The following is a 16,157-nucleotide window of genomic DNA, read 5'->3' on the forward strand; positions in this document are numbered from 1 at the left end:
AAAGAATATTTAAAGAAATTATTGTTTCTCATGAAAATGGAAATCGGTTGCCCAAGATTATCGATACATTATATTATACCTAGATGTGACCTATAAAGGGATGCAACTTGTTTCATATTTCATTTGGCTTTAATTCCTTTTTGCTATGTTCCAATTAGTACTTCGAATTTTAGCAATTACAAAGGTGATTATCATTAGTCATCCTCTCATCGAATATAATGCGTAATACTGTGTAACTGTATTGTTTGCTTTATTACTGCAATAGTATTTGCTTCATATATTCTGACAGTTTGCCTAAAATTTTGAGCATATTATTCTGAGATAGTACGAAATCTTTATTTATTCATTTGCAGTTGTTAGTTGTAATAGGCTAGTTGTATTAATATAGTTATTTTGTGTTATTTGAACCTAATTTAAAGGGTGGATTTTTCTTTAACCTTCAAAGTCAGTTTACCTATTCGTGTGATTTGAATTAAGGATTTGATATTTTTATCCGTTTAACTTTACACCGATACTGTATCTCGGTTTTGTGGTGAAGGAGCTCTGCATCTTCCATCTAGTATCTGATACATCACGTAATTTTCAGGTCTTTTTTTTTACGGTAATTTCCACGTTATGATATGGAGAAAGGGGTTGAAATATGCCCTCATCCTAATAGTAACAGTAATTCGGTGGAAGTATTGGATGAAGCTATCTTAACACTGAAACGCTGTTTAACTCTAACAAATGAATCTAGTTCTGGTAAATGCGTGGAAGAAATTGATGAAATCAAAAAAGAACGAATTGAGGGGGAAGAGGCGAGTTATAATTTTAGGTATTTTTCGAATAACATATGAAGTTTAATTACACATCCTAATGCATCTTGTGATTTTCCCGCAATGTAGAATAGATCTTTGTTAATAATTTAAAAACTTACCTTATGATGGTGCATTCCTGTTCTACGATTATTTTTGAACAGATTATTTGTTTACTGTTTTTTATTTACTAACATTTCCAGATCGATACGGAACAGGTCGATGAGATAAGCAGTACTCAGGTGACGCAATGCACAATGGAAGATTGCACACAGAATGGATCAGTTGCAGAAGCGGAAAGTCAAACAGTAGTATCCAGTATAAAAATAAGACGTATTCATATAGTTGAATATGAGAATGAATATCAGATGGCCGATATTATGCGACTTATTACGAAAGTACTTAGCGAACCTTATTCTATTTATACTTATCGCTATTTCATACATAATTGGCCAAAGTTATGCCTATTGGTAAGTCTTAGATTATTTACTAAAATATGTACATGTGTACAGATATGCTTTACAATTTACAATTTTGCAGTATTCACTTTTTGTCTTCACCGTATCTTTCATTTAACTGATATGATTAATATCTTATAGAATAGTGCTACTTGTAATCGGCATAAAAATCAGTTCATTATTAATGTTAGACATATCATTTTCTGGATATTTTCTAAATTCTTTCAAAAAAAAAAAAATATTGAGATTTATAAATAATTTCATTTTAGCACGAATTTTATTGAAATAATTTAGGCATTGGATGAGAACGATGACAAATATGTTGGTGCAATTGTCTGTAAATTGGATTTGAGTCGAGAAAATCGTCGTCGTGGGTATATTGCAATGCTTGCTGTCGACGAGTCATGTCGAAAAATGGGTATAGGTAAGTGAAAATAATAAGTTCTATTCTATCTCTTCTTAAAAGCATCTTGTTTACTTCTGTTGCAAAATTTACATTTTCAGGTACTCGTTTGGTGCAAAAAGCTATATCAAATATGCAAGAAATGGGCTGCGACCAAGTGATTATTTACATTTATTAACGTTTCCTTTGTTGTTATTAATATTTAATTGCTTTAAGCTTATCGTTTCTTTCTAACCAATATTGACTATTGTGTCATAGGCAAATAACAGATTTCTTCATGTTTATGCTTGTTTCATTTTTTTTCTTCAATCACGCATAATCTCTCTTTAAATTTCTACCAATTTTCAGGTTGTATTAGAAACTGAAGTAACAAATTCAGATGCTTTGCGCCTGTACAGTAATTTAGGATTCATCCGAGAAAAACGGTTATTTCGTTACTATTTGAATGGTGTGGATGCTTACAGGCTTAAGCTTTTCCTAACTACTATCAATGAATCACTTCTTCTTGATCCACCGATGTTTCTTGGTAGTACTCAATGCGTTCCATAAATTGTTTTGTATATTCATGTTGCAGCAGTAGTAGCTAAAAACCATTCACTAAAATTATCATTTGTTATAAAATTAGAAAATTAAATGAAAGTTTTTCTATTTTTAATTAATATAAAAATACTGCATTAATTACTTTCAATAGTTTTAGAATAGCGAATGTCGTTAGCATCTGAATTAATATGATATGATATCAGAAAATAAAATAGCAAACAAACGATAGTTCTTTTATTGAAAATTTTAACAAAGAAGGAAACATCTATGGAAATATACTCTCTGTCTTACCTGCATTTGTGTTTTTTGAAGCTTTATGAGCGATAACTTATTCACCAGTTCCTATTTTTAAATATGAAAGTTAACCGTTTAGATGATTTGTTTCAGTTTTATTGTTAAGTTGATCTATGCGTTTGTCAATTTTTTTTTTTTTTTTTTGCACTGCAAATTTTGATTCATTGTATTTCTTTACCTTTTTTCTTTTTTTCTTCAGCACTTGATTTTTTATCTTCTTCGTCAATTGATTTATTTGCCATATTTGTGTATCAATGTGCTTTGAGGATTATTACGAGGAAAAATAACTGATTTTAGGGTAGATATTGTGGAAGGAAATACTGTTCATCAATTCTGGGGGCATTTAAATTTATCATCCTCGATCGTAGTAAGTTCCTTGACTCTTTCACATCCCTTGTGTCAACTAAGAATACAGGTTATGATTAAAATGGAACAGTCTTTCGTTTCGGATAATTACGTCTTATTTTTTGTTGGACATGTTATATTATGACAGGGAGTCCTTTATTCTGAAACTCGCTAATGAAATTTGTATAATTCTTTGTAGTTAGCTCATTCGTACTTTTTTTTTTTTTTGACTAACTCCATAAAATGCAGAGGAATCAACAAATGAATAGTTTTTATTTATTTTCTCACATACATAATAAGGAAAAAAGGAAGGTATGTGTTTTATCCAAGATATCAACAGTCTTGAATTCTACTCGAAACAAATTTCAGACCGGCATGGTTAGTAAGTGTAAAGGCCGCAATAAAAATATGAATTGGTAAAAATTGTTCTGTCCTTTTGGGAACTTTAGTTACAAGGGAACAAATAAGGTTGTCAATGATTTTTACTCAAAACCACTGAGGTAGCTTGTGCAGGATACAAAGCAGATTAGAAATCAGAACATGGATCCGAAATGTGAGCTACAAAAAAAAAGAAAAATGCATATGAACAAATAGATATGAAAAGATCTTGGACTAGGACAGATTAGTCTTGAAGCTGTAGTTCTGGCCAATTAAGGAGAAATGCAAAGTGTTCGATCAAATTTATGGAATAATTTCATTTAATCTCTTATCGACAACAAATTTACATAGTGGCTAAACAATTTATAGTGGATACAGTTCATTTTCGACGTTTAGGACTCGGCCCACGCCCTTTTGTTGGTTTACGTTTCTGAGTTGACTTATGCATACGCTCCTCCTCGCCACGATCACGTGCTCGATCAGCTGAAAAAGAAAATTAGGGATTCTGAGCTCTGACAAAACATTTACCTAAAACTGACAAAATGATGAAAATCTCAATTAACAGTGAGAATAATGGCAGTAGAATAAACAAAGTAAAAAAATAAATAACCGATCGGATACCATTAAAGAAAATATTAATATAAGGTGATCCAATATACCTCGTTGAGCTTCTGCCTCCAAATCACTCCAGTCTTTGCCTTCACTTTCATCAGAATCCATAGTCGCTTCTGATTCTAAATAGAACTTATTAATAAATAACTTTATTTTTTTCCCATTTTAAACAGCTTTGTGTAACTAACCAGATTCAGACGTTGCTTCCGGTGATTCTTCCTCGTCTTCATCCTCATCGGAACCTTCTGAAATAAAAGTTCCCATGAAAATTCTTAGGAAGAGAAAGCTGGAAACATTTACCAAAGTCGTACAAAAAAGTACCAGTTTCATCTTCACTTGGTGTATAAGCGTCTTCACTTTCTTCATCTTCTTCTTCATCTTCATTCTAAAATGAAAAAAATTATCTTCAAATAATAAAGGAATTAAGGAAATAAATAGTCACGTACATCGCTATCTGTGGCCAAGAAATTCCATCCACCATTTACGAAAAAATCTTCAGGATCATCTAAGATAGTCTTCATAATCTTTGCCCAATTCAATGACTGAATTCCTTCGGAATAGTATATATCGCAAGAGCTAAAATCAATAATGAAATGCATTTATTGGTACGGCAAATAAGTCAAGAAATACAAAAGCAAAGACATCAGAAGAATGCACTGCAAACTGATAGCTTAGCAGGTATCTTCGCATAAATTTTAAACGAAGGACACAAATTATAATATCTAAGTGAAAACATATGTTCTTTTTCTTAATCTCAAGCACAAAAATTAGCTCAGTACCACTAACTTGAGCCATTCTTTTACACTGTCAAGTGAGGTCATTGGAATCTGCTGAACCATTTGGGTCTTTTTGGAATAATCCTTGAAAACGAAAACCATATCAAAATTCTTTAGTTGGAATGATACTCGTTCGAAGTGTACAAATTCCACTTCATCCAACGTTACAACGAATGGAGGCTGAAACGGTTACTCTGATTACTTTTTTAATAAATTTATTTAAAGTTTTTTTTTTTTTTAAAGTAAGATCACGTAATGTGTGAGAAATTCCACCAATACAAAGTGCTATTATCCACATCTTGCAGTTATGTTGACTGTCAGAATGCAATTGCAGCACTCTTGAAAGTCCCATCTTCAATATTTGCTGAAATCACATATTAACGAAAAGTGGATTTCCAATTTCGAACAAAGTAACGAACCCATTCACTCAAATTGACCAAACATGATGAAGTTGGTTTTAGCGTGCAAGATGATCGATAGGGAACGCCAAAGAACCCAAGTTCATTAAATGGCACATCAAAATCAAATGCCTCATTTGTCTGACGAACGACCTGCATGAAAAATTAAAATATCGGTGCAAATTTACAGAACAAAGATTGCAGTAACTCGAAAATTAAAGCAATTTAAATCCGTTTGCATGAAAATATATACACAAAAATATTACGTAATTAGTTAGGCCCTATTACACTTTAATCCTAAAATAACCAGTCCTTTTTTCACCAACTGCATCATATCCTTTACAATACTACAACGACAAGATATTCTCATTTACCTTGTCACAGAAGTTTTGGAAAACTTGATTCAAGCGTTTCCTCATTTCTCGCTCAAGTTGTTCACTTTGAACATCATCGCGATCCTGCATATGATGATATTTGCCCAAATCAGTAGTGATTTCACCAACTTCCGTATAAAACTGGATATCTTGATATTTACGTTTACCCCATAATACTGGATTCTGCAATTAGAAATCATCTCATTTATAAATAACTCAGAATTCTATGAATCAGGTGCCTCTCCTGAATTCTAGTTCCTTTCTTCAATGTTATGAAATCTTGTAATATTTATAAGCACAATAATTAAATGATATTGCTCAAATTGCACCACTGATCAATAAACAGTATTAACAGCAAGATGACTATGGGTGTCTTAGAATAATCCATCCACTCAAGACATTATTGTTAAATTTATATGAAGAATAAATTAAGCCTAAAGCATGTTATATATGACCCATAAAGTTCGTTAACCTTTACTACTTATGGTGATCATATGCAAAATGGAGAAATAATCCTTCCGTAACTCACTTTCAGTGTGAAATGTATTAGTATGATCATTTCATTATCGCAAGGTTGGAAAAATGCATGTTTTATGTTGTTATATAGCACATCGATTTTGTCACCTCGCAGTGAGGTGTATCGGAAACCTGAAAAAGCACAGTTACAAATTACAAACTGAAGTAATCAAAAAAGCATGAAACAATAAAATTCATATGTTCACCAAAATTTTTAGGATCTAATAACTTGCCATTAGCGTGCGCTTCCAACGAACCACTGATTCGTTTGGTAATGATATTCGGTCTAACAAAAAGATCCTTAAGCTTTGGATTGCCTTTTGCCGTTGATAAGATCAGCTTATCTTGTTTTACAGCTCCCTCTTTTTCGCGTTCTTCGGCTTCCTGAAAATTTCTTTTCTTTTTTTTTTTGTATCGAAATTCCGGTCTACACTAAGTTTTTTTTTTTTACGTTTTCACAAGATTCCATGAACAAGAATTTCACCTGCGTCCTGAATTTCTTCTGCATTTCTTTAATCAAACGATATGCCGTATTTAGGTTACTACTAGGAGCGGTCACCTCTCCATGTTCTTTCAAATTACTACTCCGATAAGTTCTGTAAATAATGGCAGAATAAAAATAAGCGAAAGAAAATTTTCTTACGAAGCAAACCGTTAAAATTTTCCTTCTTTATCACAACTTTGGAATTGATGAAATGAGTTATCTAAAATCACCAAAAATGTATATTATACTAATGTAAGAAAAGAAAGTATAGAAAAAAGACCATATTCTAGAAACTTACAATTCCTTCACATAAGTTGACAGTGGGTTTGGAAATTGTAGTTGATCCCTTCCAATCTGTGAGCCAGGATGCATGAAGTTTACACGCAAATAAGTATAATCACCCTCCACAGACTGACTCGTATTTTTGATCATCGAAATGTGAAATGGTACGGGAACCCCAAATATTGGTAGTATGACGGAATCATGACGACGATCTGAAAACTAAGCAATGAACAGTGTGTCCAAAATTAGCCAAGGAATAATCCCCAAAACAATTGCAGCATTGGTACTGAAACTTTTTCCTATACTGATTCTTGGCGAACTTTCTTCAAGTTTCAATTTCGAAGACCAAACTTCTTCATTTCATTCTCTGCTTTATACAAATTTCACCAATCCATTATACTTATAGACATTCGAAATCTAACATTATAATGCAAACAAACAGAAAGTTAACTTAAAAATCCAAATCACAGCTTTCTTTTTAGAGGTCCTGAGGCCTCTAAAAAATGAAAATCAGCTTCAAGTTTGTCAAAAACGAATAAGGTATGTTCTAGAGTCGAATCGAATTAACTTCCTAGCTAACTCACCAACATATATTTGAAGTTTATCGACTTCGGCCTCCTTGGGAAATTTTTCATAGCTTTTATAGGAAATATTTGATTTCTTAATTTTCTTGATATCTTTTTGACCCGTTTGATCAGCCAAACGTTCACGAGCTGCCTCGTTCAATCGTTTTCCCAATTCTTTTTGATGCTCTTTACGTTTATCTTCATTTGTTGTCTTGTTCTGAATATGAAGTCAAACCATATATTCACTGTCATAGCAATTTCCCACCCGCAATGATCATATAACTCGAGTTAACTCACTTCTATGGTTCAACAAACATATCTTACCTAGGAAAGTTTTCACTTCTTTAAAGTTATTTTTTTTATCTCGAAAAATTTACCAAAGTTATTTTTTTTATCTCGAAAAATTTACCCGTGTTTGTTCTTGCAACAACACTGATCGCCTTCCGCGGCCAAACCCTTCGCCCAGATTGTTCTCCTACAATCAAAAAAATGAAAAAACTTAGCTTACATACAAGATTGATTTCTGGCATTTGAAAATTAATTTATACCTTCTGAAAGATATGGATTAGGGATGTCGATTTGATGACGACAAAAAATGTTACACTTTAATACCTATCACTGAAACAATACGGCAAAAGCAATATTTCAATAAGGGAAGAATTTATTTTCCATTGATTTTGATTGACTAACTTTATTGTCGTCAGCATGCGAAGTTTCTGCTTCATCTTTAAATCGAATCACATTTGATTTTATACGTGATTTTGCCTTTTCCGTAAGTATTTCATTGACACCTTCCTTAAAACACAAATGTGTATTTATGAACAGATCATTTTCACTAAACTATATATATATATAGCATACAAGTACAATTATTAAGTATTAATAAGCTAAGCGCAACAGTATTATTATTAATCGCCAAATGAAATCTCTTTTGTTAACCACTTTCTTTTTTAGCACTTTTCCTAAAAGAAAAAAATTGAAAATTGATACCAAAAACTAATGTATACTAGTACAAAGGATTATTTCCTCTTGCAACTCGTGTTAATTACTACAGTTTAAGCAATATTTTAACAACTCTGATATAAAACTAGCTTACTGCAGAAATTAGAACAGTATCAGAAAGCAACACAGCTGATGTCTTTGACTGTTCATCCTTGGCGGTCAGATTTTTCAGACCTTGTAAACCTACATAAACAATGAAAACCATGTTTGGTACCACTTCCACATCACTTCTGGGACTTATGAGAGCTGTTGACTCACGAAATTCAAGTCCCGTCAAGAATCTACAAACGCAATTACATGAAAAAGAAAAGTTCAGAAGTTTCTTAACATCTTAATTTTGCGCTTCAACTTGCTTGATTCTGGAAAGTTTGTCATTTCTATGCTATTTCATTCTTTCAGAAAATTTCGACTAAATCTGCAGATATAGAAATTCTACAGATCATACAATAGCAGCCAATAACTATAGTAAGAAAGATATTAACTGAGATAGCTAAATGATTAATACTCTATCTAAATTAATGGAATGCATTTATTACCCAAAATTATTTTTGACCAAATGATCCAGTATCACTGGCTTGTCTTTGGCAGCTTCCAGGCCCGCAGCATATGCTTCACTCAATTTCTTTCCCGGTTTCAAGGCTTCAATGATCGCATTTTGAATAATCAACAATGATTCGTAAGCTTCTTGTAACTCTTTCGATGGATCCACAAGCATTGTTCGACTCAGATTTGAACAATACGACTGAAAGTGAGGATTTCATTGATAAAATTAAGTTCATTAATTCCTGTAATATTTCAGCACTCAATACGATGAACAAATGTTGCAATTATCCACCTTAATATTACTTACTTCATTAGTTTACACGTACTACTTGACCTTAGTGATTTTTCTGCTATGCATCAATATAATAGACAGTGTAAAGAAAAAAAAAAGAAACTATTGGAAATTAAGGTGAACAATGCTCAAAAAGTTATAATTAACCATCAAAGCGATAAGAAATGCTTGCCATTTTTAGTGGACAGTGGTATTAAGCATTTGGTGTCATACTTTAGTATTTAAATTACTCAGATTTGGTTACACTTATCATTTATCAAAAGGATAATATGACAAAGTTCAATCGAATGTAATAAAAGAATCATTTACCTGATATCGAGCTCCAAGTGAACAGATAATTGTTCCATAATGTATAAGCTTATCATTACTGAAACATATTTTCTTCATTGGAAATAATTTTTAAAATCTACCAAGGTGATCCATACAAGAAATGAAAATAAAATTACCTTTCAGCACTCAATTTCAATATATATTCGCCACCGGATTGAATAATTGGTGTATAACACGACTCGAGATTGCTATTGTCTGCAAGACGTTGCTGCACTTGTACTGTTGTCATCGCTTTTTCTATATCTTCCGCAAAGCGGCTGTGCTTCACTTTCTAGGAAATTATACTAATAAATTAGGTTTGATAAGATCAACTAGTATTTGAAGTAAATGAGTCTTACTGCATTCACTAAACTATGATTTTCGACGCGAATATTATACAAATTAAGATTACCTTTGCTTGGTCAATGATATCAATAATTTTCTTCCTGGCATACGACCATGCGTTAACTGATGCTTGAGCAGCTTTTCTACACAGTTCAACTTCAGTGTCATCTTTCTCTGACAGCAAATGCGCAAAAGAAATGGACACGTCAACTGTCTGAAATTCATACCAACTTTTCTTTGATAGAAGCTGCGTGGTGGTACAGTTGAAAGAAAATTACCAGTTTGAAAAAAAAAAAAAAAAAGAGGTTTAGACATGAAAACAATAATTCAGTTACCAGTTTGATACCGTATTCCTCCATAATGCTGTTCCATCCCTTAGCGAAGTCTGAACTATATGAATCTTTCGCAAAGTGTCCAAAGGAAGATCCACTTTCCTTCAGTTTTTCGACTAACTTTATAAAATTTGCTTTGTCTTTATCCGACTAAAATAAGCGCGTTCTTTTTTTTAATATAGAATCAAGCAGTTAGAAATTCACAACTCATAAGAACATAAATGATCTGATTAGGAATAATTAATAAAGAAATGAAGAAAATGAATAAATACAAAGAACCGAGAATGTAATAATGAAAATAAATATCATTATTTTGATATTTATTCACGCCTCTTTTATCATCAAAAAATCTTTATTGTATGTCTATCGCTCACGTTTTCTTTCAAAAGAAAGGAAAAGAGAGAACAATAACATAACGAAATTACGAATGGTTATTTTTTATTTCATTCATGCTTACCTTTTCACGCGTAAATACAACAACCGGTGGCACTAAACCAGTTGGTTCCTCGTTCCCAACTGGTTGAAAAAATAAAGCTTTACGTGAACTTGCTAAAAAGTAAACAGTGTTCTTCGTAAATATTGCCAACATATCATTTAGTTCGTAATTGTATAGCCAGATCTGTAATTTATTACTGACGAAATCAGCAGGATAAAAAAAATTATATATATATATACATATATATATATATATATAGCGATCAGTACTACTATCAAGTTGAGGAGCAGTATATTTACTTGTAACGCATTGGACTTCGAGTATTGAGATGCATCATCATCGTTACCAACCATGAATACTAAAGCATCTACTTTCGATAAATTTTCATCATTTCCATTATTCTGTAAATTCAAACAGTACACTTAGCATTTTCAAACAGCTGCTTTAAGAAAAATTCACTGTCCATGGCTATATCTCAATAAAAAAAATCTTTTAATTCATACCGGGGATTATTCATATGATACTTATTATTTAACAATCAAAAATATCTGTTCCGACCGCAAGTAACTGATTTATGATTCATTTATGATCCCACTTCTTTCTACTGCAAAATAATCCAATAAAAAAGTTACGAAATTTAAATTTTTTAATTCACTCACCCAATAATCGTATAATTTAGCTATCCGTTTCAGGAATATTTCCTTATTTATGGTAACTTTTTTTGTGTCACCCATAGTGACAAATACTGAACAGTAATAAAAAATAGAAACACACGTTTACGTTCACGTTAAATATTAAATGCTCACAAATCTGAAAATTGATATTACGTAATCCTACACATGTCCGATAAATTTTTCCATTTTAAGCAAATATTATACAAAAAAAAAATAATACTAAAACTTTACGTGAAAACGTAAATTACGTCCCACGTCCGCTCCGCGCTCATTGTTAAAATTATGCCGCCAATATTGCGACGACTTTCAACGTAATGATAGGACAGCAAGTCATTACGCAACAACTTGTCCCTTTTATAAATGTAATTAATCACTTCTATTCGAATTTAAAGGAAAAAATTCTTTCATTGTTTTTATTTGTATGGAAATTTTTGTTTGATTAATATAATATTATAAATTAAATTATAAAGTAGTATAAATTAATTTAAACAATGTAATAGTATAAAGTAATCTAACATATACTATGAGAAAAGTTAGTATAATCAATAATATATTCTATTAATTTTGTTCATCACTTATTATCCTGTTCTATCAATTAATTAATGATTATACTTCAACTATTCAATTTCTTTTTTATCTAAGTATCACCAAAATGTAACATTTTCAAAATTTTTATATATATATATATATAAAAAAAAAAAAAAAAAAAAAACGAAAAAAAGAAAACAACTTTAAAAAAAAAAAAAAATCTTCAATATTACTTAAATATTGTAAAAAATTATTAGTTCATATTCCTTCCTTTTTATAATAAAAATAAAAATCTTTCATTCGTTTTTTTTTTTTTTTTCTGGAAACAATGAAGAATATAATAATAAAAGACTAAAAATGAAACATTTTTCAAACTTTTAGAAATAGTAAATTATTATTGTAACTTTTTTTTTTTTTAATAATGTGATAACTTAACAGATATGTTAATGAGATAGTGTTAATTAAAAAGGAAAATATTAAACTTAATTAAAAGTGATAAAGTAATAATTAAATATGAAAAAAATACAAGCAGTATTTGAGTATTATTAGAGATAAAAAAAAGATTAATTAACTGTAATAAAATTGAAATGCAATTAAAAAAAAAAAAAAAACTGAAACGAACGAAACTTTTTTCTTCTTTCTTTCATTCATAAAATTCACTAACTAATTGACTATAAATAATAGCTTTTGATAATTTTACTGATTAACTAATGAAAAAAATATTAAAAAGTTAAAAAAAAAAAATGTAATTTAAAAAGACTTAAAATTTCAATAAATTAATCATACAATGGAATAATTCCAGGGTGCATTTAAATATATATATATAGTTATCGTTGAAAAAAAAAAGAAACAAATGAAATAATAATTAAATAAATTAACTACAAAATTATACATTGTTGCAAGAAATCACTTTATGATATTTTTTAAAATATAAATGATAATTTTAAATTCATTAAGCTTACAATTATTTGAAATAGGATATTTAATTGTAATAATTTTAATTTCTATCTGTTTATTTAAATAATCTGTTCAATGAATGCTTTCTGTTTATATGTAATCGTTATACATTTAATTTTTGTTTTATATTATTAAGAAATGGAATTTTTGAAAGATACTTTTATCAGTATGAAGTTCTTATCATTTGTTTATTGATAATGTTCAATGATAATATCGCTGTTATTCGGATTATTCATTCTCTAATTGCAGAATAATCATAATTTCAAGAATAATAGAAAATTCAATGTTTAAATATTGCTTCATCATTCTTATCATTTATATGGATGATAAGAAATGACCATTCGCAAACATATCTTTCCATCAATAATTTAATTTATTTCCTTTATTGATAATTAATTGTTAAATGAGTTATTGTAAAATTTGACTGATAATAATTTTAGCTAATTTATTTCAATCATATAAGAAAGTATTAGCATTGTTTTTATTTTATTTCATTTCATTTTTTTTTTTTTGCTTATACACTTAGCTGTTTCTCTTCTTTTTTTTTTGTTAATTTTAGAAAGTAATAAATTATTCTTTAAATTTATTTTCGTTTAACAATTAAACAAGAAATCTTTCAGTGATTAATTTCAATCAAATATTTGCAAAAGAAAATTTTTCTACATGAAAAAAAAAAATAATAAATAAAAAGGAAAACAGAAAGAGTAAATGTTTTTGAAATATTCTAATTGAATGAATGGATGAAGTGATCATATAATTGTACAATTTTGCAACTGAAACTCAAATTAAATTCTCTTTGGAGATAAATAATATTTGTTATTGTTGAAAAACGGCAAAAAAAAGAAAATGAAAAAAAAAAAATAAATTAAATATAAATATTTTTTATTTTTTATTGAAAGTATAATTTGTGATAAAAATTTTTATGTGTTTACAAATTGATATTACATCAAAATTATTAAAAAATTTTTATGCTTTAGTTCAAATTTCAAAAAAAAAAGGAAAGGAAAGAAAAAAAAAATTAACAGAAAATTAATGGAAATTAATCATTCATTCAGAATAGCGAAATTTACACTTCAATACCAATTTAAATTTTATACTTTTCAGTACTGAAATGGAATTAATAATAATACTTTTCTTTTTCTTTTTTTGCATAAATTTTTATTAAATATTTTAAAGCACTTTGTTATGAAGCATTTTTTCTCTTTTTTTGTAAACTTTTGATGCAGAAAATGATGAAAATGGTAGTGCAGAAATGATAGTGCAAAAGATATGACCATTTCGAGACAACAACGATTAGTTTGTCCGATATAAATTAATTTTAATAATATTTCCATTTGCAACTAGTTTATCTGATCAAATGATTATTGTCATATGCAAAATAAATTATTAATGCTAAGCTTTGAAATTTATAATTGGCATATTTGGTTTATAAAATGTAATATGATTTTATATTTATGGCAATGATAAACTGTAATTATAGGTGTATATTTTAAATTATTTAAAAACGACCAATTTATATTATAAATTATATTGTGGTATATTACTAATGGCTTAGACATAGCTTGATTGTAAGAAACGAAAAAAGTTTTACTATTACTACTATTACTCTTACTTATTACTTCTTATTACTATTACTATTTACTATTAACATGACAATTATTGTTATTATTACTATTACTATTACTATTACTCCTACTAATAAAATAATTAGTTGATGATGTTAACTCAACTGATATGATGTTAACTCAACTGATATGATGTTAACTCAAGTGATATGATGTTAACTCAACTGATATGATGTTAACTCAAGTGATATGATATTAACTCAACTGATATGATGTTAACTCAAGTGATATGATATTAACTCAACTGATATGATGTTAACTCAACTGATATGATGTTAACTCAACTGATATGATGTTAACTCAACTGATATGATGTCAACTCAAGTTTGTGATTATTAATAGCGCAACCAAACATGTTTAAATTATTAATTGGTTTTATCATTACATTATTTTTTCATAACATGATATGCATTTAGATTGTTTTTTCCTTTTAAAAATCATGCAATTAAGTTAAATTTAATTAAATTAGATTAATTAATCAAATTGTTGAATATTTGTAATGAAAGTTTGTTACGTAAAATTTGTTAAAGCGAATAAGTATATTTCAGCTTACAAATCTAATCAATCAGCAATTATTGGTACCTTATTAATAAAGACATTTTCTTTTTTTTTTTTTTTTTGAACAACAAAAATTCTATAATAATTTAAATTATCTTCAATAATTACTTTATTTCAATAGCATAAGTAAATTTGAAAAAGTTAATGTGAATATTCTGTTTGAAATAATTTTTCAATAAATACTCTGTACTAATAGAATCGGTAACAAACAATTTATCCCTCTCATCTCCTTTTCTTTTTCTAAAATTGCTGTTTTAGTTCATTCTTTTCCGGATTTTACTTCCTGTTACTTATTCTTATTTTAATTAATATCTTCTATCACATAATATGGATATGTTAGATCCAATTACCTATTCTCTATTTCGATTACCAATTATTAGCTATTCTCTATTCCAGGATTACTAATTATTACCTATTCTCCATTCCAGGATTACTAATTATTACCTATTCTCCATTCCAGGATTACTAATTATTACCTATTCTCTCTTATTAATTGTTAGTCCTAGGAATGAAATAAATTTTATTATTAGAACCCAAAAAATTTCAATGAAAAGTGCAAAATGAATGTAGAATAAAATGATATAAGTGAAAAACTTCTAATAAAATTAAAATTAATCCTTCATGTAAATTTAAAAGAATTTCAATGCAATTTATTATTATAATGAAAGAAACAAAATATTTGACAAATATATCTGAAATGTTATTATTATCTTTAGCTTCTCTCATTTTTTTTTTCTTTTTTTTTAAAATTACATCAAAAGCTGTAAATTTCTATTTTTTTTTTCTTTTTTCAATGCACTTATAAAAAAAAAAAATGATTTAAACTAATAAATCATTGTTGATGAATTCTATTAAAATAAAAAACGAAAGAATAAAATTAATTATCATTATTATATCAATCGTATCAACTTATCACCTCACGTGCATTCCACGTGAAACGCATTTTGAAGCTAATATGAGCTAATCATTTTAGTGCATCAATGTTTACATCTTTCCTGCTCGTACAATAAATTCATCTCAATGTTTAGTAATAACAGTAATCTCTAGCAATTACTATTTTATATTGTTATTAAACTATATAATTAATTAATTAATTAATTAATTATTATTCGTATTTTTATATTTTATTTATAATTATTTATTAATTATATAAGGCTTATTAGGCTCTAAACAATTCATTTAAGTAATACTTATTTTATCATAATATTTCTACATAGAAATTATAAAAAGTCCCACTTTTCTTTTCTTTTTCTTTTTTTTTTATTAATATTTTAATAATTATTTTTGATATACGATTAAATCATAATACTTGTAGAAAGAATTTCTAAAGGATTTA

At 28.5% G+C, this 16,157-nt stretch overlaps 2 protein-coding genes across 3 annotated transcripts; one reads left to right on the forward strand and one right to left on the reverse strand.

Annotated features, from left to right (window-relative positions):
* Positions 1 to 620: 620 nt before the first annotated feature.
* Bma-natc-2 (L-A virus GAG protein N-acetyltransferase, putative) lies at positions 621 to 2,204 on the forward strand (the record flags this gene model as incomplete). 2 transcript variants are annotated; one of them, XM_043082608.1, is made up of 5 exons in its annotated part: positions 621 to 797; positions 998 to 1,264; positions 1,547 to 1,676; positions 1,757 to 1,812; positions 2,004 to 2,204. In XM_043082608.1, the coding sequence occupies 5 exons, from the start codon at positions 621 to 623 to the stop codon at positions 2,202 to 2,204; spliced, it is 831 nt and encodes a 276-aa protein (XP_042938542.1). The 2 variants fall into 2 exon arrangements, with proteins under 2 accessions (XP_042938542.1, XP_001896637.2); XM_001896602.2 differs by lacking the exon at positions 621 to 797 and having other exon boundaries at positions 1,052 to 1,264.
* Positions 2,205 to 3,591: 1,387 nt separating this feature from the next.
* Positions 3,592 to 11,213, reverse strand: Bma-spt-16 (metallopeptidase family M24 containing protein; the record flags this gene model as incomplete). Its single annotated transcript, XM_043082609.1, has 24 exons — positions 3,592 to 3,695; positions 3,872 to 3,946; positions 4,013 to 4,069; positions 4,146 to 4,209; positions 4,271 to 4,400; positions 4,611 to 4,780; positions 5,020 to 5,151; positions 5,373 to 5,555; positions 5,902 to 6,020; positions 6,122 to 6,272; positions 6,373 to 6,484; positions 6,671 to 6,866; positions 7,239 to 7,437; positions 7,630 to 7,695; positions 7,911 to 8,015; positions 8,317 to 8,503; positions 8,759 to 8,964; positions 9,367 to 9,424; positions 9,504 to 9,658; positions 9,779 to 9,925; positions 10,047 to 10,193; positions 10,501 to 10,662; positions 10,779 to 10,880; positions 11,139 to 11,213. 24 exons carry the CDS (start codon positions 11,211 to 11,213, stop codon positions 3,592 to 3,594), a joined length of 3,102 nt encoding a protein of 1,033 aa, XP_042938543.1.
* Between the last annotated feature and the right edge of the window lie 4,944 nt (positions 11,214 to 16,157).

This window comes from Brugia malayi, assembly GCF_000002995.4.
Source record: "Brugia malayi strain FR3 genome assembly, contig: Bm_v4_Chr4_scaffold_001, whole genome shotgun sequence".
Classification (NCBI taxonomy): Eukaryota; Metazoa; Nematoda; class Chromadorea; order Rhabditida; family Onchocercidae; genus Brugia; species Brugia malayi.